Raw genomic sequence first — 24,919 nt, forward strand, 5'->3', positions numbered from 1 at the left:
CACACCCATATTATTTCTCTCACTATCTGCCTCTTGCTTTCTCTCAAATAAATAAATCACACACACACACACACACACGTCTATTCCATGAAAATTCTGCCAAACTCTCAAAGCTTTTCAAGGTCTCCTTAATTATCTATTTTATGGACTTCAGAATCCACTTTTTTTTTTTTAGGTAGGGTCTCACTCTATCTAGCTCAGGCTGACCTGGGATTCACTATGTAGTCTCTAGTAGTCTCTAGGTGGTCTCAAACTCTCAGCAATCCTCCTACCTCTGCCTCTCAAGTGGTGGGATTAAAGGCAGACACCACCACACCTGGCTTTTTTGTTTATTTTTTTGAAGTAGGGTCTCACTCTGGCCCAGGCTGACCTGGAATTAACTGTGTAGTCTCAGGGTGGCTTCAAACTCATGGAGATCCTCCTAGCTCTGCCTTTCAAGTGCTGGGATTCAAGGCGTGCGCCATCACGCCTGGCTCAGAACCCACTTTTATATTGTATGTGTGTGCACACATACAAACCCCTTTGCTCATCCTTCTTATAATGAGAATTCTTTGTTTGCTTTGTTTTTCGAGGTAGGGTCTCACTCTAGCCCAGGCTGACTTGGAATTCACTATGTAGTCTTAGGGTGGCCTCAAATTCACAGTGATCCTCCTACTTCTGCCTCCTGAGGACTGGAATTAAAGACACCCCCTTGTGCTACCATTCCTGGCTTCATAGTGAGAATTCTTTGAATCAAGAAAGTAACTATTGGCCAGTGGTGTGGACTAGTGGTAGATCATTTGCCTAGCATGCTCAAGGACTGGGTTTATATACAGTTTATATCCCAGTGCTACTAAAGAAAAAAAAAAAGTGTTTATCTTTTGATGGCCTGTCCAACTTTGCACACTGTCCTACCTAAGGATACTCAGTAAGTGAACAAATTCAAATGGCGCCCCTCACCATTTTCTCTGGAACAAAGCTTGAAGGGCAGGCCAGGACAATCACCTGCTATGGCGATGCTTTTTAAGTAGCTGCCTCATTAAGTAGTCTACCTCATTCTTGACTCCACTGATAGAATTACAAGAGAGACAAAAGAGAGTTCTCTGCCGGGCACACTTACCTAACAAATCTTTAACATCTCCACAAAGGCCCAAGTGAACAGTTGCAGGCTTCAAGTGTCAAACCACAGAGCAACGTAATCAGGGACACTGACAACACAGAGGGAGCAGAGGCCGCCTATGGGGGACCATGTAACCACTTCCGAGACGAGAGAAGCCAGATGGGGAAGGCCAGCACTGTCAGTGAAGCTCAAAGGCCTCCACAGGCAGCAATACTCAATTAAACAAAATTAAGTTCTTTCCTCATATGTACTTCATATGTGTTTGCAACTGTGTGTGACCAATCAAGACCAGTTTTCCAATTACATGGGAGGAAAAAACAGATGCCTAAGCCTAATGCACTAAGAGTGAATGCATGTCTAGGAAAAGGATGACAGTGTCTATGCACTTACTTTACGTAGGTCCACAAATACACACTCACAGCTGTTTCCAACCTACCTCCACAGCTTACTTACTGCCTGCATGTTTCTCTCTCTCATTCCGTGAACATTTTGTCAAATAAGGGGAAGTTTTAAAATTACTGATGAGGGTTGGCTTAGTAGTTAAGGCACTTGCTGCAAAGCCAAAGGACCCAGGTTCAAGTCCCCAAGACCCACAAAAGCCAGATGCAGAAGGTGGCGCATCCATCTAGGATACTTTTGCAATGGCTGGAGGCCCTGATAGGCACATTCTGTCTCTGTCTCTCTCTCTCAAAAAATTGAATAAAAATAAAAAAAATAAAATACTGGTGAATCAAGAGTAGTCTTCACACAGGGGCAAGTGAACCAGTCATTCAGAAGGGTACCAAAGGACAATGTCTCAATCTCTAAGGAGTTTTAAAGAAAATCATTAAAACAGAGAACTTTCTTAATGATGAAAATTTTTATTTATTTGCAAGAGGAGAGAAAGACAAGGAAAGAATAGGTATGCCAGAGACTCTCGTGGCTGCAAACAAACTCCAGATGCATGTGCCACTTCGTGTATCTGGCTTTATGTGGGCACTGCGTAATCAAACCCAGGTCATCAGGCTTTTCAAACAAGAGCCTTAACTGCTGAACTATCTCTCCAGCCCTAAATCCATATATTATGCTCACCAAACTGCCTTCTAAACAGTTATGTTTATGCCCATATATTAATTATATTAACGAATGATTCCCTTTGTTTTTCGAGATAGGGTTTCACTCCAGCCAGGCTGACCTGGAATTCACTGTGTAGTCTCTTAAACTCATGGTGGTCCTTCCACATCTGCCTCCCAAGTGCCCGTAACTTATTTTTGGTTAGAGAAGCTGCTTCTCTTTTCACATGGTGGTTACCACTAGAGTGACTAAAAAACACATCATAGCGCTGAGGAGGAGTGACAGTGGAGTGCTCTGCACTAAGTGAGACATCTCTATCACATCCTCCAAGGACCAGGGAGGAAGAGGTAGTGGAAAGAAACTAAGAGCCAAAGAAAGGGAAGAATGCTTACAATACTATCATCTAGACACAAAGTGGCTCAATATTCAGATCCCACACTACCTACTGATACTACCTACACAAGACTGCATAATAGGAGGGGAAAAATGATGACATGAAATAGAAGAGAGATGAGTTGGAGAGAAGAGATTCAGTGTAAGGAGGGTTGGGGAGGAAGGAGTAAAAAAGGGAGGTTGTGAGAGGGGATTCTGATCATGGTATATTGTCTACATGTATAGAAGTTGTCCCAGCACTCAGGAGGCAGAAATGGGAGGATTGCCACAAGTTTGAGGGCCCCCTGAGATACATAGTGAATTCCAGGTCAGTGTGGGCTGGGCTAGAGCAAAACCCTACCTGGGGGTTGTGAGGGTGGGGGAGATGTCTTCATCCCACTCTTTTTTTTAAAATTTTTTTGCTTATTTTTATTTATTTGACAGCAACAGACAGAGAGAAAGAGGGAGAGAGAGAGAGAGAGAATGGGCTCACTATGGCTTCTAGCCACTGCAAATGAACTCCAGACACATGCGACCCTTGTGCATCTGGCTAACGTGGGTCCTGGGGTATTGAACCTCGAACCAAGGTCCTTAGGCTTCACAGGCAAGCGCTTAACCACTAAGCCATCTCTCCAGCCCACTTCACCCCACTCTTAAGTCTTTTTAGCCAGAACTTGCTTACTTGTTTTGGTGTGTGTTTATGTATGTGTGTGCACTTGCGCACGTGGAGGCCACAGGTCAACATCAGGTATCCTTTCTTCTTTCTCTCTTTTTTTGAGGTAGGGTCTCACTCAAGCCCAGGCTGACCTGGAATTTACTCTGCAGTCCCAGGTTGGCCTCAAGCTCACAGTAATCCTACCTCTGCCTTCTGAGAGCTGGGATCAAAGGCATGTGCCACCATGCCTGGCTTTCATTTTCTTTTGCGATAAGAGTTCATTGCCAAATCTAGAGCTTATCAGTTCATCTAAGACTAGGTAGCCAGCATATTCTAAGGATACTGTCACAGCCAGCTTTTTCTACGGGTGCTGGAGAATCTAAGATTAGGTCATCATTCTTGCATAGCAAGCACTTTACCCACTGAGCCATCTCCCCAGTCCCACCTTATTCTTTTTTTTTTTTTTTAAGTATTTTTATTTTACTTATTAATTAGAGAGAGGGAGAGGGAGAGAATGGATGCACTGAGGCCACTAGCCACTGCAAACAAACTCTAGACCTTGTGCATCTGGCTTTTGTGGGACCGGGATTATCAAACCTGAGTCCTTAGACTTCACAGGCAAGCAACTTAACCACAGACAATTCTTTTAACCAAACTGGCTAGACTAGAGTTAGCAACTGAACTCCACGGACTCCCTGTCTGCACCTCCCCAGCACTGGGATTATAGGAGTCTATCACCATGCGTGCCTAACATTTTAAGTGGGTGCTGAGGATCAAAACTCAAGCCCTTGGGCTGGAGAGATGGCTTAGCGGTTAAGCGCTTGCCTGTGAAGGATCCCGGTTCGAGGCTCAGTTCCCCAGGACCCATGTTAGCCAGATGCACGCATCTGGAGTTCATTTGCAGTGGCTGGAGGCCCTGGTGCGCCCATTCTCTCTCTTTCTCCCCATCCTTCTCTTTCTCTGACGCTCTCAAATAAATAAGTTAAAAAATAAAATAAAATAAAATAGAAAGATAAAATTGTCTAGGCTGTTCTTAAACTCTTAAAAAAAAAACCCAAAAAACTCAAGCCCTCAAGCTTGCACACCCAGCACTTTATGCACTGAGCCATCTCCTTAGCCCCGGAACTATTTATAAGGCAAATCTAGGGCTGGAGAAGTGGTTCAGTGATTCAAGGTGCTTGCTTGCAAAGCTTGATGGCCTGGGTTCAATTCCCCAGTACCCACGTAAAGCCACATGCACAATATGATTGATGCATGTGTCTTACGAAGGCCCTGGCATGCCCATTCTTTCTCTGTCTCTCTCTTTTGGCTTATTTCTCTCTTTCTCTCTCAAATAAATAAGTAAAACATTAAAAAAAATACAACCAGGTGAGGTAGTGCATGTCTTTAATTCTAGCCCTCTGGGAGGCAGAGGTAAAAGAATCACTGTGAGTTCAAGGCCAGTCTGGGATTACAGTGTGAGTTCGAAGACAGCCTGGACTGGAGTGAGACCCTACCTTAAGAAAAATAAATAAAGAAATAAAATAAAATAAAATATAGGGATGAAGAGATGGCTCAGTGATTAAGGTGTTTGCCTACAAAACCTAATGACCTGAGTTCAGTTCGCCAGTACCCACATAAAGCCAGAAACACAAAGTGGCACGTGCATCTAGAGCCTGTCTGTAGTGGCTAGAGGCCTTGGCATGCTTATTTGCTCTCTGCTTGCAAATAAATAAATTTTTAAAAAATAATGGCTGGGTGTGGTTGCACATGCCTTTAATCCCAGCACTTGAGAGGCAGAGGTAAGAGAATCACTGTTAGTTCAAGGCTACCCTGACACTACATAGTGAATTCCAGGTCAGCTTGGGTTAGAATAAGACCTTACCTTGAAAAACAAAACAAAAGCCAGGCTTGGTGGTGCACACCTTTAATCCCAGCACTAGGGAGGCAGAGATAGGAGGATCACCATGAGTTCAAAGCCATCCTGAGACTACATAGTGAATTCCAGGTCAGCCTGGGCCAGAGTGAGACCCCACCTCAAAAAAAACAAAAAAATGAAACAAAACAAAAAAAATTTAAACTGTAAAACTGTATGATGTAAATAAATAACTGGCTTTATGTGGGCATTGGAGAACTGAACTGGGGTCCTTAGGCTTTTCAGACTGCTCCTTAACCACTAAACCATTTCTAATAAATCTAATGTGTAGCATTTAAAAAATAAAGTCCCCCCAACCTGCAATAAAACAAACCATAAAAGGAAGAAAGAAAATTGATTGATGATCTTTCTGAAAGGAGATGTGGGGGAAGAGAAGATGCCCTTTTTTGCCTTTGCTCCCACTCAAGGTTCCCTCAGCACCTAGTATTTACTGCGCAACACACAGCAGGTACCCAGTAAGTGCGGACTGCTTGCTTGTCATCTAGAATCGAGTACTGAGTATGTTATTAAGGTACACAGCAGGAAGCCAGCTTTCTTTATTAGCCTGCCTCAGTATCATATATACTCAAACAGGTATGAACAGAGAGGAAAAAAAGTACTTATCTTCAGTCTGCAATTAAACATTTCAGTCAAGAAGGCAGTAGGTTAGATTTGAAGTTTTCTTATAGGGTTTTTCTTCATGGAAGCATTCAAAGCAAGAAGTCAAGGACTACGGGTAGACCTTAGATGTGTTCTTTAGCTTGCTGAAAGTTGTGGAGTGTTTTTAGGGCTGGAGAGATGGCTTAGCAGTTAAGGCACTTGCCTGTGAAGCCTAAGGACCCAGGTTTGATTCCCCAAATCCCTATGAGCCAGATGCACATGATGGCACATGTGTCTGGAGTTCATTTGCAGTGGCTGGAGACCCTGGCATGTCCATTCTCTCTGTCTGTCTTCTACCCCTCTCTATAAATAAATTAAAAACAACTATTTGTTTTTTAAAAAAGAGGTAGGTATAGTGGCACACTGTGAGTTCGAGGCCATCCTGAGACTACATAGTGAATTCCAGGTCAGCCTGGGCTAGAGAGACCCTACCTCAAAAAATAAAATAAAATAAAATAAAATAAAAATAACCAACCTTGGGCTGGGGAGATGATTCAGGGATTAAAGGTGCCTGCTCACAAAGCCTGCTGGCCTGGATTTAATTCCCAGTACACAAGTAAAGTCAGACACATAAGGTGACAGATAAGTCTGGAATTAGTTTGCAGTGGCAAAAGGCCCTGATGCATCCATCTTCATCTCAGAATGCATCATCTTTCTCTCAGAAAAAAAAAAAAAATTAAAAAAAATATATATATAAAAGCTTAAGACTTTGAAAAAAAAACACTTTTCCCCAGTACCCATGCAATTAAAAAATTAATTAATTACAAAATTAAAAGTTAAAAAATTAAAAATAAAAGAATTACACACCTGGGGCTGGAGAGATGGCTTAGCAGTTAAGGCACTTGCCCACAAAGCCTAAGAACCCAGGTTCAATTATCCAGCACCTATATGTAAGACAGATGCACAAGGCAGCACATGCATCTGGAGTTCATTTGCAGTGGCTGGAGGCCCTGGTGTGCCCACTCCCTCTCTCTCAAATAAATTAAATAAAAAACATTGAGCTGGAGAGATGGCTTAGCGGCTAAGGCACTTGCCTGCAAAGCCAAAGGACCCAGGTTTGATTCCCCAAGACCCACGTAATCCAGAAGCACAAGGTGTGTGGAGTTCGTTTACAGTGCCTAGAGGCCGTGGTATGCCTATTCTCTCTCTCTCTCTCTCTCTCCCTCCTTCCCTCTCTCTCTCTCTCAATTAAAAAAAGAAAAGAAAAAAAAATATTTTAGGGCTGGAGAGATGGCTTAGTGGTTAAGGCATTTGCCTGCAAAGCCAAGGGATCCTGGTTCAATTCTCTAGGATCCATGTAAGACATATGCACAAGTGCATCTGGAGTTCCTCTACAGTAGTTGGAGGCCCTAGTGTGTCCATTTTCTCTCTTTCTCTCTCTAGTAATTAAATGAATAAAACATATTTAAAAAAGAATCTGTTAAAAATATTTTACAATTAATTAAAAAATTATACACCTGTATTTCAGGGCTGGGGAGATTGCTCAGCAGTTGAAGTAGTTGCTTGCCAAGCTTAATGGCCTGGGTTCAGTTCCCCAATACCTAAGTAAAGCTGGCACACACATCTGGCATTCATTTTCAATAGCAAGAGACCTTGGTCCCCCACCCATGGGCTCAAGTAAATAATAATAAAAAAAATACACAACTATAATACTGTAACAGAAAGTGCTAAATTCCAATTTTATTTCATCATCAGTACAAACTTTGAAACAAGGCCAGAAGAGTTAGGATTACTAAACTTTCATCAAGATGTCTCCCACTAAAGAAGTGGAAACCAGGCTGGAGGGATGGCTTAACGGCTAAGACATTTGCCTGCAAAGCCAAAGGACCCAGGCTCGATTCCCCTGAACCCACATTAGCCAGAGACACAAGGGGGGCGCATGCATCTGGAGTTCATTTGCAGGAGGCCCTGGCGCACCCATTCTCTCCCTCTCCCTCTTTCTCTGTCAAATAAATAAATATAAAGTGTTTTTTAAAAATATTTTTTAATTTATTTGTTTGAGAGTGACACAGAGAGAAAGAGGCAGGGGAGGGGGGCGCCAGGGCTTCCAGCCACTGCAAAGGAACTCCAGACACATGAGACCCCTTGTGCATCTGGCTAACCTGGGTCCTGGGGAATCGAGCCTTGAACTGGGGTCCTTAGGCTTCACAGGCAAGTGCTTAACCGCTAAGCCATCTCTCCAGCCCAAAGTGTTGTTTTTTTTTTTTTAAAAGAAGTGGAAATGATGAACTTTAGTATCATAAATTTTGTCATAAACAGTATTTTTATTAAAGTTTTATGAGCATATGAAGACTTTTTGGAAAGCACTTAATTATAATAGTAGAAGTAAAGAAAAAGAGTACGGAAGCATAGCAAGAAAATGGAAAGCCAGGTATGGTGGCACACACCTTTAATCCCAGTACTTGGGAGGCAGAGGTAGGAGGATCACCTTTGAGTTCAAGGCCACTCTGAGACTACATAGTGAATTCCAGGTCAGCCTGGACTAGAGTGAGACCCTACCTCTAAAAAAGGAAAAGAAAGGAAAAAGGAAAAGGGAAAAGGGAAAAGGGAAAAGGGAAAAAGGAAAGGAAAGGAAAGGGAAAGGAAAAGGGAAAGGGAAAGGAAAAGGAAAAGGAAAAGGAAAAGGAAAAGGAAAAGGAAAAGGAAAAGGAAAAGGAAAAGGAAAAGGAAAAGGAAAAGGAAAGGAAAGGAAAGGAAAGGAAAGGAAAGGAAAGGAAAGGAAAGGAAAGGAAAGGAAAGGAAAGGAAAGGAAGGATTGATTCACGAGTAAGAGAAAAGAAGGTAGGTAGGTTTATGCTGTCAGAATAGTGGCAAGAAGGCAGAATTCCAAAATGACTCAAGGCTTGCTAAAAATAATTGGAAAAGGTGCTTTCGTTACATGAAGAGCAAGATGCTGATTAAAGGAACAGACTTTCTGTGCCTGACGATGCAATGGTAGAGGGAGATATAGAGAGAGCAATGCCCTCAACTACCAGCTACTGAAAGCAGCAAGGGGGATAATCGTAAGGTCCTGGTCTTAGAAACAGAGAAACCCAAGCATTCAGGATCAGCTATAGCCTGGGTGGAAACAACTAGATACTGCCAACTCAAGTATGACTTCAGCAGATGTGAGGTCTATGGCACCCAGAACTTATGTGATACTGGGTGCACTTCTGAAATACCATGTGGCACAGTTTAGAATCAATGAGCCGCTGAGTTTTCTCCAGACCTGGCTGACCACATCTGTAGAATTCTTTCAGTGGTTAAGCAGATGTAGGGCAAATCCAGAGGGCAGAAGTCAGCCCAACAGAAAGCCCAACATTTCTTTGAGGACGTACAACATAACCAAGCACAGTATCTTTGAAGAACACCTAGACAGAGAAGATGGTCCTCTGCCAGCCAAGAGCTTCAGGAGAAACACAGCTTGCTGGCACCTGGACCATGAACTTCCAGTTTCCAGAACCATAAGAGAATAATTTTTTCCTTTTTAAATGATTTACTTATTCATTTAGAGAGGGAGAGACAGAAAAGAAGAGGAAGATAGAGAGAATGGACATGCCAGGGCTTCTTGTCACTGCAAACAAACTCCAGACACATGAGCCACTAGTGCATTTGGCTTTATGAGGATACTGAGGCATCAAACCTAGGTCCTTAGGCTTTGCCAGCAAGTGCCTTAATCACTAAGCTATCTTTCCAGCTCAAATATTTGCTTTTTAAGCTGCCTAGCTGTGGCTTTGTATTACTGTTGTCCTGACCGACTAGGGGGCTCATTCCCTAAGGCAGTACAGAAATAACCTGGGGAATAACCCAAAACATCTCATCTAAATGCTCTTGCTATTTCCTATTCCTTTTGTCTACAAACGCGGCAGAGTGACGAGCACAGTGTCATAAAGGAGTAGGGAGGGACGCCTTTCATTTCCTCTCTAAGGATTCATACTGATTTAATAAATAAAAGCTTTTCAAGTTCAGGTAAAAGACATAATTAAAAACAAGTATTATTCCTCAAATAATCAATCTAGAGCCTGCATAGGTAGGAGACTCGATCCATAATGACCTCCAGTCTAGAGCATGATTTTGTCCAGGCAGACTGCTGCTGTCCAGTCTGGATGTGCTTCAAAGGAAAGTCCTTCTATAACTTGTTTAACAACTTGACCACAGCTAACTGGAGCAAAAGTGCCATACACATCACACACACTTTTTTTTGAGTCCAAAATATTTGACTTAACATTTTGAACTTAGGAAAACAGCAGCTTCCACCTGGGAGGAGGTTTCTTGACTCACAAGTGGCTGGGAGTGAACAGAACCTATGCAGGGCTGGTCTGGGGGCAAAAGGCTTGGGTCCCACTAAAGGACACCAGTATACAACAGTTCTAAAAGGAAGAAGTTTGTTCATAATATTGCCTATTCAGCAATAGGCAAGGCCAAGAACATCCCTCCACTCTGAACACTAGACAGACACACCTTGTGTTAGGCACTTGGCATGGTCCTCTAATGGCCACATTCCAGCCTGGTGTCATGTAACACCTGGAGCAGATGACTGTATTGAGCTATTCTCAGTTAAAAAAAAAAAAGTAGACATTTTGCTAGCAGTAACATTCCCGAAGCAGTTAAGGACAGACACTATTATGAAAAAATGAAGTTTGAAAGCTCAAAGGCTTAAGTTCAAATTGATGGAAAGCTTAAGGCTTTCCTTATATCTGGAGAAAGTACAGAAGTAGTTCTTTTATGTATGGAGTCACCCAAAGCCCAGTAAACACATCTACATCTACCCATCCACAGAGAAGGGTTCGCTTTAGTTAACAATGCAAAGGAGATCAACAAAAGGGAAAGCCCTAATGATTGTATGTAAAACAATTAGCAGGATGTGGAGAAGGATGAGGGAAGCATGTAAAATCAAGACTTAAAAAGAAAACAGGAAAGCCAGGTGTGGTGGCGCATGCCTTTAATCCCAGCACTCGGGAGGCACAGGTAGGAGGATCACTGTGAGTTCAAGACTACCCTGAGAATACATAGTGAATTCCAGGTCAGCCTAAGCTAGAGACCCTACCTCACAGGGCAGGGGAAGGGAGAGGAGGGAAGGGAAGAGGGGACTGGAGAGATGGTTTAGTGGCTAAGGCACTCATCTGCAAAGCTGAAGAAACCAGGTTCAATTTCCAGTACCCATGTAAGCCAGATACACAAGGTGGCACAAGTGTCTGGAGTTCATAACCAGTGGCTAGAGGCCCTAGTGCATCCATTCTCTCCCTATCTGCCTTTCTCTCTCGCTCTCTCTCTCTCAAATAAATATTTTTAAAAAATGGTGGGCTGAAGAGATGGCTTAGTGGTTAAGGCACATGGTGGCGCATGCATTTGAGGTTCGTTTGCAGTGACTGGAGGCCCTGGTGCCCCCACTCTCTATGTGCTCCATTCTCTCTCCCCAAAAGATAAATAAATGGGGGGCATGGTGGAGCATGTCTTTAATCACAGCACTTAGGAGGCAGAGGTAGGAGGATTGCTGTGAATTTGAAGCCTACACAGTGAATTGTGGGTCAGCTTGGGCTCAATCAAGACCCTACTTCAACAATTAAAAACAGCTGGAGAGATAGCTTAGTGGTTAGAGGTGTTTGTTTATAAAGTCTGAAGGCCTGGTTTCAATTCCCCAGCATCCACTTAAAACCAGATGCACGAGGTGGCATGTGTCTGGAGGTCGTGGTACACCGATATTCTCTCACTGTCCTTGCAAATAAATAAAATTATTTTTAAAAAGCAAAAACAACGGAGCTGGGCATGGTGGCACACACCTTTAACCTCAGCACTCGGGAGGCAGAGGTAGGAGGATCGATCACTGGGAGTTTGAGGCCACCCTGAGACTACACAGTGAATTCCAGGTCAGCCTGGGCCAGAGTGAGACCCTACCTCCAAACAACAACAACAACAAAAACAAAAAGTACACAAAATGGCCTGGATATCCACGACCTCACAGTGCTGACACCACCTACACAGACCATCGTAATAGGAGGAAAAGATGCTGACATCAGAATAAAAGCGAGACTGATGGAGAGAGTGAGGGGATATGACCAAGAATGGAGTTTCAAAGGGGAAAGTGGGCAGGGGGTTGGCAGAGCATTATCATGGCATATTGTTTACAATTATGGAAGTTGTCAATAAAAAAAAAAAAAGCAAAAACAAGCCACGTGTGGTGGCACATGTCTTTAATCCCAACACTCAAAGCAGAAGTAGAATTGCTGTGAGTTTGAGGCCACCCTGAGACTACAGAGTGAATTTCAGGTCAGCCTGGACCAGAGGAAAGGAAACCCTACCTCGAAAGAAAAAAAAAAAAAAAAGGGCAAGAGCAATAATAACAAAAAAGCAAAAACAAAGCTAGCTGAGCACCAGGGTTAGAAGTTACTGCAGAGCAGCTGCACGGGAGCAGACAGACGAGACCCATGAGCAAGACAAAAGGATAGCCCAAGTGCCCACCACACGTGTGTCACTCTACACAGCTGCAGGGGCATGGGAGAGATTCCAGAGCAAGTAGGTAGGGTGGCCTCGAACTCATGGCGATCCTCCTACCTCTGCCTCCCGAGTGCTGGGATTGAAGGCGTACGCCACCGTGCCCAGGCATGAATGAAACTCTCACAGCTAGCCCGACAACCAGCCCAAAGGTGATGGTAACAAACAACAGTGATCAATCAAAAGCCATCAAAGCAAAAATCCAGGTTACAGGGAACTTAACACTAAATCAGACTGCCAACAGGCCTGCCACATGGTCAGGGAACATGCATAAGAGGGGGAGGAAAGACCGCAAGAGCCCCAGTGGGTAGGAATACCCTGAGGCATGGTGCCTCCCCCACCCCTCACTCCATAGCCTGACTGAGGCCTTCAGGACTACACAGTGAGTACCATAACCCTACTCAGGAGAGCCCCCAGGGTAACCGAGGCTGGGGATGGGGGACAAAAAAAAGTAACCTGTTAAGCTAGGTTGCGGGACGGCTCGGCGGCTAAGGGCTTATGAAGCTCGTTGGCCCAGGTCTGAAAGTTAGGACACAAAGTAGCACAATGCGCTTGAAGTTCGTATGCAGCAGCAAGAGGCTCAAAAATAAGATTTTCTCTGACCAAAGGAGATTTTATTTTATTTATTTATTTTTTTCTTCCCTCAAGACAGAGTCTCACTCTAGTCCAGGCTTATGTGAAACTCACTCTGTAGTCCAAGCTGGCCTTCACTCACAGTGGTCAACCTACCTCTGCCTCCTGTGTGCTGGGATTAAAGGCGTGTGTCACCATGCCTGGTAAAAATAATTTTTAGGGGCTGGAGAGATGGCTTAACTGTTAAGGTATTTGCCTGGAAAGCCAAAGGACTCAGGTTCAACTCCCCAGGACCCACGTAAGCCAGATGCACAAGGGGGCGCATGCATCTGGAGTTCATTTGTAGTGGCTGGAGGCCCTGAGTGCCCATTCTCTATCTGCCTCTTTCTCTCTCTCAAATAAATAAATGAAAACATTAAAAAAAAACCTAATCGCTCTTTCAAAAAAAAAATCTTCCAAGTTCGAGGCCACTCTGAGACTACATAGTGAATTACAGGTCAGCCTGAGGTAGACTGAAATCCTACTCAAAAAAAAAAAAAACAAAACAAAAACAAAAACAAAAAAACCTTAAAAAACATCTTCCAGATGTAGAATAGGAGAGTTGGGAAATAAAGGAGATCTATGGAGTCCAAAGAAAGATTCTTAGGAGGATGGGCGTGGTGGCGCACACCTTTCACCCCCCTACTGGGGAGGCAGAAGTAGGAGGACTGCCATGAGTTTGAGGCTAGCCTGAGATGACATAATAAATTCCAGGTCAGCCTAGGCTAGAATGAGACCATACCTAGAAAAACCGAGGGGCGGGGCGGGGGGGGGGAGATTCTTGGAACTAGATATGCTAGAGCATAATATACCCTAAGTATAAGCTCAGTGCTGAGGAGGCTGAGGCAGAAGGAATATAAGCTCTAGGCTAGTTTGCGCTATACAGAGAAGCCTTATTGGAGTGACCACCCACCCCAACACAGCAACGAAAACTGTTGCAGGAGGAAACTATCTCAGCATCATTTGTACCAGATATAAGTTAAACATGGATTGTAATTTTTATCTTAAAATCCCCTTTGGCCAGGTGTGGTAGCACACGCCTTTAATTCTAGAACTCAGGAGGCAGAGGTAGGAAGATCACAGTGAATTTGAGGCCAGGCTGAGACTACAAAGCAAATTCGAGGTCAGCCTGGGATAGAGAGAGACCCTACCTCAAAAAAACAAAAACAAAAAAAATCTCCTTTGGTCATTTTTCTGTTACATTGGTTACTAGTTAAAAGAGAAAATACACCTGTGTTATGACAGATGCGTCCTCTCAGCAGAGTGGGGTGAGGGTTCACAGCAGGCACAAACTCACCTGCTTCTGGATCTGCAGGGATTCGCCACATGTACAGGTTGAAGTCATCAGAGCCTGAAAGGATATACTGTTGGGACAAAAAAAATACATTTTATATATTATTTTATAGTTGGAGATAATTACCTAAAACAATGGGTATAACAGAATAATAAACAGATTTATGATGTATCATTCTGTACAGAAAAAAAACTTTAATAGCATATGTTTAAGCTGTCAAGCAGCAAGTATCTTTGTAAAAATCCTTGCAGATCAAAAAATTCAGTGGCTAACAATGAGCAACAACAAAAAACCCAACTAAATTAAAAATAAGGAAAGGATATGAATAAACATTTCTTCAAAGATGCTATGCAAATAGTCAGTAAATTCAGGAAGTTATGCTCAGGATCACTCATAATTATGGGCATGCAACTTAAAACCACAATGAGAAATACCATAGTATACCCTGTTACCAGGAAAAAAAGGCAGTACTGACAAGGATGTGGAAAAAGTAGAGCCCCTGTTTCTTAGCACTACAAGTGGAACTATAAAATGAGACAGGCTCTGAGGAAAATTATACATTAATTCCTCAAAAAGTTACCATATTAGCCAGGCATGGTGGTACACACCTTTAATCCTAGCACTCAGAAGGCAGAGGTAGGTAGATTGCTGTGCATTAGGGGCCACCTTGGGACTACACAGTGAATTCCAGGTCAGCCTGAGCTAGAGTGAGATGCTACCTTGGGGAAAAATGAAAGTTCCCATGTAAGCCAGTAATTCTTACCCTAAGTATCTATCTGAACACTGAAAACAAGAGGATCTGTGTACACGGAACTATTCACAGTAGCCAGAAGGTGAAAGCTACCCAAGCATCTACTGAAAAATGAATGGGTAAGCAAAATGTGGCAGTATGTACAATGAAATATCAACCTTTAAAAGGGAGGAAATTCTGAGGCTGGGAAATAGTTCTGTGGTTAAACGCTTGCTTGCAAATCCTGCAAGTCCAGGTTCAATTCCCAGCCACTCACATAAGGAAGATGCAAAAAGTATTCATTTGGTATTCATTTGGAGTGGTAAGAGGCCTTAATGAGCACATGTGTTGTGTGGGGACACACACATGAATGCACAGTTAAATAAATGAAATTTTACAGCCAGATGTGGTGGCGCATGCCTTTGATCCCAGCACTCAGGAGGCAGAGGTAGGAAGACTGCCATAAGTTCAAGGCCACCTTGAAACTATGTAGTGAACTCCAGGTCAGCCTGGGCTAGAGAGACACCCCACCTCAAAACACCAATAAATAAATGAATATTTGAAACAAATAAAAAGGGAGGGGATATGGAGATAGGGCTCAGTGGCTAAAGGGCTTACTTATGAAGTCTGAAGGTCTGGGCTTGATTTCCCAGTATCCAAATAAAGCCAGATGCACAAAGTGGCACATGAATCTAAAGTTCATGTGCAGGGGCAGGAGGCCTGAAGTGCCCATATTCTCTCCCTCAAATAAATAAAAAAGCTGGTGTGGTGGTGTACCCCTTTAATCCTAGCAAGGGATCATCCTGTCTCTGCTCCACTCAAAAGTTCAGGTTTACAGGATGTGGACCCATACTCAACTTTGTACAAACCCAGGCCCTCATGCTTGTGCACTGAGCGGGCTTACCCTCTGAGCCCATCTCCCCAGCTCGTCTCTTGTTAAGGTTTTGGGATTCGGGGACTGAATCCACGGCTTTACACACGTTAAAACCATACTATACCTCTGAAATGCACTTTTTTTTAGAGGGAGACTAAATCTTTTATTTTTATATTTTAATTTTTCTTTGGGGGGGTTCAAGGTAGGGTCTTACTGTAGCCCAAGCGGACTTGGAATCCACTATGTATTCTCAAGGTGGTCTCGAACTCATGGTGATCTTGCTATCTCTGCCTCCCAAGTGCTGGGATTAAAGGCATGTGCCACCATGCATGGCCTGGAGACTGAATCTTGATAGTACTTGTGATCCTCCCGTCTCACCTTCCTGAATGCTGAGATTACGGGCATGCAACACCACAGAGATTAACACAAGGCCAAACACCCTCCCTGACCTGAGAAGGAAGCCACTGCCAACCCAATCACAAGCCAGCGCCAGCAGCACAGGCAACAGCGTCAAAGCGCATGCTCTGACAAGGCACACCACTGCCAGATCTGCTAACTGAGACTCTCAAAAGCATCGTCTACCAGCCCTCATTGATTTGGGAAGTCATATACCTCCAAATACCGACACAACTACTTTACTCTAACTTGAGGTCAAGATTACTTCCTGCATTTTGGCTCTATCTGCTTATTTTTCCCTAGAAAAACAAAGACGGACAGTTTTGCAAAGAAAACTCACTTGAAAAAGACTTTGTGGTCACGTCTGGTAGCACATGCCTGTAACCCCAGCACTTAGGAGGTAGAGGTAAAAGGAATGTTATAAGTTTGAGGCCAGCCTAGTCTACCAGGCAAATTTCAAACTAGCTAGAGCTATGTAGCAAGACGTTCTCAAAAAAACAAAAGATTTGGTCAGATTCTAAAAACTGCTTTAAGTCCAGCATACACATAACCCTCATGCCTACCATAAATGTGACTAAATGCGCTGAGGATGAAGCTCAGTGGTAGTGTTTGTTCAGAATGTGAAAAAAAAGGCCTATACTTGATGTTTAGCAACATAAAAATGTTTACAAATTTAAAAAAGAAAGAAAGATCCACGCGTGGTAGCACACATCTTTAATCCTAGCACTTGGGAGGCAGCAGTAGGAGGATCACCTTGAGTTTTAGGTCCCCCTGATGCTACATAGTGAATTCAGCCTGGGCTAGAATGTGACCCTATCTCAAAAAACCACAAATCAAAAATAACAAAAAGAATAAAAAATTAAATAGAAAAGACATTATTAAATACTTTGTATGTAATCAATTAAAAAGCAATTTGGGGGCTGGAGAGATGGCTTAGCGGTTAAGCGCTTGCCTGTGAAGCCTAAGGACCCCGGTTCGAGGCTCGGTTCCCCAGGTCCCACGTTAGCCAGATGCACAAGGGGGCGCACGCGTCTGGAGTTCGTTTGCAGAGGCTGGAAGCCCTGGTGCGCCCATTCTCTCTCTCTCCCTCTACCTGTCTTTCTCTCTGTGTCTGTCGCTCTCAAATAAATAAATAAATAAATAATTTAAAAATGTATTTAAAAAAAAGCAATTTGGGTTGAAGATATGGCTAGGCTGTTAAAAGCAATTTACTGACTGGACTCAGTTTCCTCATATGCAAAATGACAGAATACAGTGAGCAGCTCTTTCTTAAGACTCTGAGAAGACCACTCTGAGAAGAAATGATAGGAGCCAGATAAGACCTGAAATTCCCTAAGCTACCAGCCCAAATAATTTTGACAAATACATATTATAGTTGGAGATAATTACCTAACACAATGGGTACTAGAGATGGAGAAATAAGGACATTTTACAACAAAAACAGGCTAAAAGAATATGTGAAGACAAAACCAGCTCTACAGAAAATACTTGGAAGAATCCTCCATGCTGAAGAAAAAGAAAAGCATACATATAAGGAACCTGGAAAAAAACAAACAATACTCAAAAACTAGTTAACCTAAGGGAGCAAAGGTAAAACCGGAAGAACTATAAAAAACGGCAAAAATAAATACACACCTTTCAATAATATCTCAATAGCAACAACCTCAATGCCCCAACCAAAAGACATAGGTTTGCAGACTGGGTTAAAAGCAGGATCCTAGCTGGGTGTGGTGGCACACGCCTTTAATCCCAGTACTCAGGAGGCAGAGGTCAGAGGATTGCCATGAGTTCAAGGCCACCCTGAGACTCCACAGTGAATTCCAGGTAAGCCTGGGCTAGAGTGAGACCCTACCTCGAAAAACCAAAAAAACAAAAAAAACCAAAAAAACAAAAAAAAAAGCAGGATCCTTCAACTTGTTACCTCCAAGAAACTCGCCTTTCTACAAAGGATGGACACTGTCTTAAGGTGAAAGGTTGAAAAACAGTGTTTCAAGCAAATGAGCCTAGAAAACAAGCAGGGGTTGCTATCCTAATATCTGACAAGGTAGACTTCAGTCCAACGTTAGTCAAGAAAGATAAGGAAGTTCACTTTATATTGATTAAGGGCACACTCCAACAGGAGGACATTACAATCCTAAACATACATGCACCTAACAAGGTGGCTGCAAACTTCATCAAACAAACGCTATTAGAAATAAGGTCACAGATAACACCAAACACAATTATAGTGGGTGTCACCAACACCCCTCTCTCATCAACTGACCGACAGGTCATCCCAGCAGAGACATCTGTATTAAATGAGGTCATAGAAGAAATGGACCTAACAGACATAAAGAGGACATTTTATCCAAATGCTGCAGAATATACAGTCTTTTCAGCAGCACATGGAACATTCTCTAACATAGACCATATATTAGGACACAAAGCAAATCTTAACAAATTCAGGAAAATTGAAATAATTCCTTGCATTCTATCTGGCAACAATGGAATCAAACTACAAATCAATAGTAACAAAAGATATAGAGCATACACAAAATCATGGAAACTAAAAGATACACTACTAGATGATGAATGAGTCAATGAAGAAATCAAGAAGTAAATCAAAAAATTCAGAGTCAAATGATAATGAGAACACAACATACCAAAACCTTTGGTACACAATGAAGGCAGTTCTAAGAGGTAAATTTATAGCTTTAAGTGCCTATATTAAGAAATTAGAAAGGTCTTAAGTAAATGACCTAATGCTTCACCTTAAAGCCTTGGAAAAAGAACAAGGCAAACTGAAAATCAGTAGCCGGGAAGAAATAATAGAGATTAGGGCAGGAATTAATGAAATAGAAACAAACAAACAAACAAAAATCCAAAGAATCAATGAAACAAAGAGGTGGTTCTTTGAAAGGAAAAACAAGATTGATAAACCCTTAGAAAATCTGACCAAAAGAAAGAGAGAAGATACAGAAATTAATAAAATTAGAGATGAAAAAGGCACCATCACAATAGATACCAGAGAAATTCAAAAAATCATAGGGACATATTATAAAAACATATACTCCACTAAGTATGAAAATGTGAAAGAAATGGATGATTTCCTCGATTTATATGACTTACCTAAATTAAATCAAGATGAGATTGACCACTTAAATAGACCTATAACGAGTATGGAGATCCAAGCAGTTATCAAAAATCTCCCAACTAAGTCCAGGCCCAGATAGACTCACTGGTGAATTTTACCAGACCTTCAGGGAAGAACTAACACCATTGCTTCTTTTTTTTTTAAATTTTTATTTATTTATTTGAGAGCGACAGACACAGAGAGAAAGACAGATAGAGGGAGAGAGAGAGAATGGGCGCGCCAGGGCTTCCAGCCTCTGCAAACGAACTCCAGACGCGTGCGCCCTCTTGTGCATCTGGCTAACGTGGGTCCTGGGGAACCGAGCCTCGAACCGGGGTCCTTAGCCTTCACAGGCAAGCGCTTAACCGCTAAGCCATCTCTCCAGCCCATGCTTCTTAAGCTTTAACATAAAATAAAAAAAGAAGGAATCCTACCAAACTCCTTCTACAAAGCTAGCATCACCCTGATACCAAAACCAGGCAAAGATAGAACAAAAACAGAAAATTACAGACCAATCCCCCTCATGAACATAGATGCAAAAATTCTCAACAAAATGTTGGCAAACAGAATACAAGAATATATCAGAAAGATCACTCACCCGGACCAAGTAGGCTTTATCCCAGAGATGCAGGGATGGTTGAACATACACAAATCGATAAATGTAACACATTATATAAATGGACTGAAGGACAAAAATCACATGATCATCTCATCAGATGCAGAAAAAACATTTGACAAAATCCAACTTCCCTTCATGATAGAAGTCCTACAGAGACTGGGAATACATATCTCAATATAATAAATGTAATAAAGGCTATTTATGACAAGCCTACAGCCAACATATTACTAAATAGGGAAAAACCAGAAGCTTTTCCACTAAAATCAGGAACAAGACAAGGGTGTCCACTGTCCCCACTTTTATCTACTACAGTACTCAAAGTCTTAGCCATAGCAATAAGGAAAGGGATGCACATAAAAGGGATACAAATTGGAAAGGAAGAGATCAAGTTATCATTATTTGCAGATGACATGATTCTGTACATAAAGGACCTTAAAGACTCTACCACCAAACTGTTAGAGCTGATAAACACCTATAACCATGTAGCAGGATACAAAATAAATACACAGAAATCAGTACCATTCCTATATGCTAACAACAAACACACAGAGGATGAAATCAAAGAATCACTCCCATTCACAATTGCATCAAAAAAACAAAAAGTACCTTGGAATAAAACTTTAAAACACTCAAGCGAGAAATTGCAGAAGACACTAGGAAATGGAAAAACAACCCTTGTTCTTGGATCGGAAGAAACAGTATTATGAAAATGGAAATCTTACCAAAAGCAATCTACACATTTAATGCAATCCCCATCAACATTCCAATGGCAATCTTCACGGAAGTAGAAAAACAATCCAAAAATTCATTTGGAATCACAAAAATTCTTGAATATCTAAAACAATACTAAGCAACAAAAATAAGACTGGTGCTATCACCATACCTGATTTTAACCTATACTACAGAGCCATAGTAACAAAAACAGCATGGTACTGGCACAAAAGCAGAGATTTAGGTCAATGGAACAGAATAGAGGACCCAGATGTAACTCCAGTTAGCTATAGCCACCTGATATTCGATAAAAATGCCAAAAATACTCACTGGAGAAAAGACAGCCTCTTCAGCAAATGGTGATGGCAAAACTGGATATGTAGAGGGATGAAAATAGATTCTTCTCTCTTTCTATGCACAAGAATTAAGTCCAAATGGGTTAAAGACCTTAACATCAGACCTGAAACTCTGAAACTGCTAGAGGAAAAAGCGGGGGAAACCCTTCAACATATTGGTCTTGGCAAAGACTTTCTGAATATAACTCCAACTGCTCAGGCAATAAAACCACAGATGAACCGCTGGGACCTCATGAAATTATAAAGATTTTGTACTGCAAAGGACACGGTGAATAAAGCAAAGAAGCAACCTACAGAATGAGAAAAAAAATCTTTGCCAGCTATACATCCAATAGAGGACTAATATCTAGGATACACAAAGAACTCAAACAAATAATAAGAAATCAAACAAGCCAATTGAAAAATGGGCTGTTGAACTAAATAGAGTTCTCAAAAGAAGAAATATGGATGGCGAGTAAGCATCTAAAAAAATGTTCAACATCCCTAGTCATCAGGAAAATGCAGATTAAAACTACATTGAGATTCCACCTCACTCCTGTCAGATTGGCTATCATCATGAAAACAAATGACCATAAATGCTTGTGAGGATGTAGAAAAAGAGGAACCCTTCTATACCGTTAGTGGGAATGCAATCTGGTCCAGCCATTGTGTAAATCAGTGTGGAGGTTCATAAGACAGCTAAAAATAGATCTACCACATGACCCAGCTATACCACTCCTAGGCATATATCCTAAGCATTCATCTCACTGCCTTAGAGATACTTGCTCAACCATGTTTATTGCTGCTCTATTCACAATAGCTGGGAAATGGAACCAGCCTAGAGGTCTCTCAACTGATGAGTGGATAATGAAGATGTGGCACATTTAGACAATGAAGTTCTACTTAGCGGTAAAGAAAAATGAAGTTATGAAATTTGCAGGAAAATGGATGGGTATGGAAAGGATTATTATACTAACTGTGGTAACCCAGATCCAGAAAGCAAAACGTCACATGTTCTCTCTCATATGTGGATCCTAGCTACAGATGATTGGGCTTCGGTGTGAGAAGGAAAAAACTCAGTAGCAGATGCCAGTAAGCTAAAAAAGAGATATAAAGGAAGAAAAAGGAAGGGGGGGGGGGTTACTTAATAGGATGGTATTGTATATATGTAAGTAGAAGAACAGATTAATGGGGGTGAAATGACCCAAATTGAGGTCAGGGGAAGAAATTGAGGAAAGGAAAGGTGGAGGGTGGGCTAATCAAAATCTAAGAGGATATAAATAAATCATATGGAAAACTTCTCTTTTGGACAATGGAATACTCAGGAGCCATAGATTGTTGCTAGAAAATTTTCAGTGCCAGGGATGGGATAACTTCCCATGAGTTGTTGGCCAGGGAGGTCCCTGATGCCTCTAAAACATTATAGGCCATTGCTGAAGCCCTTGGTTTCCCACCAGGAATAGATGGTAAGACCCTATTGCTGAAGACTCCACGTACTTGGGCTGCAAAGGCCACTGAGAAATCCTGCTGGAACTGAGCTGATAACCTCCTCCATGTAGACCAGCTGACAGAAAGCTGGAAGAAGCCATTCTACATACATTTCAATGGAAGAAAGAGAAAACACCAGTGAAGATACTCAACAGTGGACACTGCAAGCCTTATAATTGGCCAGCCAGGCCAAATGAGCCAACGGGTGCAATAGCGGCACGTGTGTCATGGTGGAAACCAACTGCCCTCTAACTGGACTGGAGGCCTGCTCCATGGGAAAGAATACATCCCTGGTTCTGAAAACTTAAAACAGGGGTAGTCATGAGCCCTAGAGGTGTAACATCTGCTGCTGTCTTGCTAAATGTATATACTATGCTTATCAAACTGCCCAGTAAGCACTTCGCTTAATGTTCATACCCTTATATTAATGCTACTCTCACTCTTGGTAGAGAATCTTCTCTTTTCAGATGGCAGTGACCTTGGTACAACTAAGTAGGTATCATGGTACTGGAAAGAAGTGACAGGAGTGCTCAGCACTGCAATCTCTCTATCACACCTCCAAGGCTCAGGGTCTATTGCGTAAGAGGTGGCTGAAAGAATGTAAGAGCCAAAGGAAGGGTAGGTCTCCTTATAACATGCTCCCCCCAGACACAAAATGGCCTGCATTTCCATGACCTCACCGTGCCTGACACTACCTATACAAGACCATCATAATAGCAGGAAAAGATCATGACATCAAAATAAAAGAGAAACTGATTGAGAGGGGAAAGGGATATGATGGAGAATGGATTTTCAAAGGGCAAAGTGGGGGGAGGCAGGGCATTACCATGGAATATATTTTATATATTATGGAAGTTGTTAATAAAAAAAAAAAAATTGAGGACTGGAATGATGGCTTAGAGTTTAGAGCATTTGCCTGTAAAGCCAAAGGACCCAGGTTCAATTTCCCAGGACCCACGTTAGCCAGAAACACAAGGGGGGTGCATGCATCTGGATTTGTCAGCAGCAACTGAAGGTCCTGGTGCACATTCTCTCTCTCTTTCCCTGTCGAATAAATAAATAAAAATAAAATATTTTTTAGAAATTTGAAAAAAAACACTATGATGGATACTAATATTAAATTTGAATGAGATACAAAATGCAGAAAATGTTAGGAATTTTATTTATGTTAAAATATTACCCCCAAATGTATTAAAAATAAGTATTCAAGACTAAGAATGCAATTATTATCCACATGCATAATTATATCTGAAAAAGCCATTAAATAATTCTAGCTATTTTTATGCAATATACTAATGGTTATCTCCAAAAATCCCTCCTCAGAAAAAAAATGTTTATTGTTTTCCTATTACTTCATTTATGAGGTTTGTAGGACTTCCTTATTCTTTATCTGTCAAATAAATAAATAAATAATAAAAAATATGTAGGTGAGGCAGGTGCTCTCGCACACCTCTTTAGTCTCAGCACTTAGGAGGCTGAGGTAGATGATTACTGTGCATTCAAAGCCAGTCTGGGCTACATAGTACATTCTAGGTCACCCTGTTCTACAGTGAGACCTTACCTCAAAATCTCTAGGCATGGGCTGGAGAGGTGGCTTAGCGGTTAAGCGCTTGCCTGTGAAGCCTAAGGACCCCGGTTCGAGGCTCGGTTCCCCAGGTCCCACGTTAGCCAGATGCACAAGGGGGCGCACTCGTCTGGAGTTCGTTTGCAGAGGCTGGAAGCCCTGGCGCGCCCATTCTCTCTCTCTCCCTCTATCTGTCTTTCTCTCTGTGTCTGTCGCTCTCAAAATAAATAAATAAATAAAATTAAAAAAAAATCTCTAGGCACCTCTATGAGAAATAAGAGGCTAAGTATTCACAGAAAAGTGAAGACATACAAACCATCTGAATATGGTAAAGGCTGGGAAAAGCAAGGGTCCTCTGGTAGTCATGGTTTCAATGGGAACAGCAGCCATGGCTCACTCACTCTTCGATACAGTACTCAGATCCCTTAGGCTTACTTCTTTGTATACTGTGCCTGAACTCCAATCGCCAGTAAGCATGTTTTTCTTTTGCCTGAGGGCTTTCTTTTTAAGAATATTTTTGTTTATTTGAGAGAAAGAGGGAGAGAGAGAGAATGAGAATATGGGCCAAAATCTCCAGCTGCTGCAAACTCCAGACACATGCGCCATCTTTTGTGTATCTGGCTTATATAGATCCTGGGGAATTGAACCAAGGTCCTTTGGCTTTGCAGGCAAGGCAAGCATCTTAACTGCTAGCTAAGCCATCCCTCCAGACCTGCCTGAGGGCTTTCTCCAAAGCCTGTGTGTCCACAGAGACTGCTCCGGTGAATAAACAGTACTCAGGAGCAGTTCTCATTCACTACTGATGAGAATGAGGACCAGCAGCTCTGCTTCCTGGACCTGAGACAGAAGTGTGTGTGTTTTATGCTCTTTTGCCTTCAAGGTTAAACTTGAACTTACCAACTCTCCCCTTCTCTATCCCCTACTTCTGCACCCCTCTGCATATTCCCAAAGAAATTAGTTGCACTAGGAAACTGAATTCA

At 42.1% G+C, this 24,919-nt stretch overlaps 1 protein-coding gene across 4 annotated transcripts in view; it reads right to left on the bottom strand.

Moving 5' to 3' along the window:
- Nucleotides 1–24,919, bottom strand: part of Dcaf5 (DDB1 and CUL4 associated factor 5) — a 120,793-nt gene that overhangs the window by 17,605 nt on the left and 78,269 nt on the right. For all 4 annotated transcript variants that reach the window (XM_045154274.1, XM_004649281.2, XM_045154276.1 and 1 more), the window contains one exon: nt 14,114–14,180. In XM_045154274.1, coding sequence (XP_045010209.1) covers nt 14,114–14,180 — 67 coding nt within the window. The remainder of the gene's footprint in view (nt 1–14,113; nt 14,181–24,919) is intronic.

This window comes from Jaculus jaculus, chromosome 7 (genome assembly GCF_020740685.1).
Source record: "Jaculus jaculus isolate mJacJac1 chromosome 7, mJacJac1.mat.Y.cur, whole genome shotgun sequence".
Lineage (NCBI taxonomy): Eukaryota > Metazoa > Chordata > Mammalia > Rodentia > Dipodidae > Jaculus > Jaculus jaculus.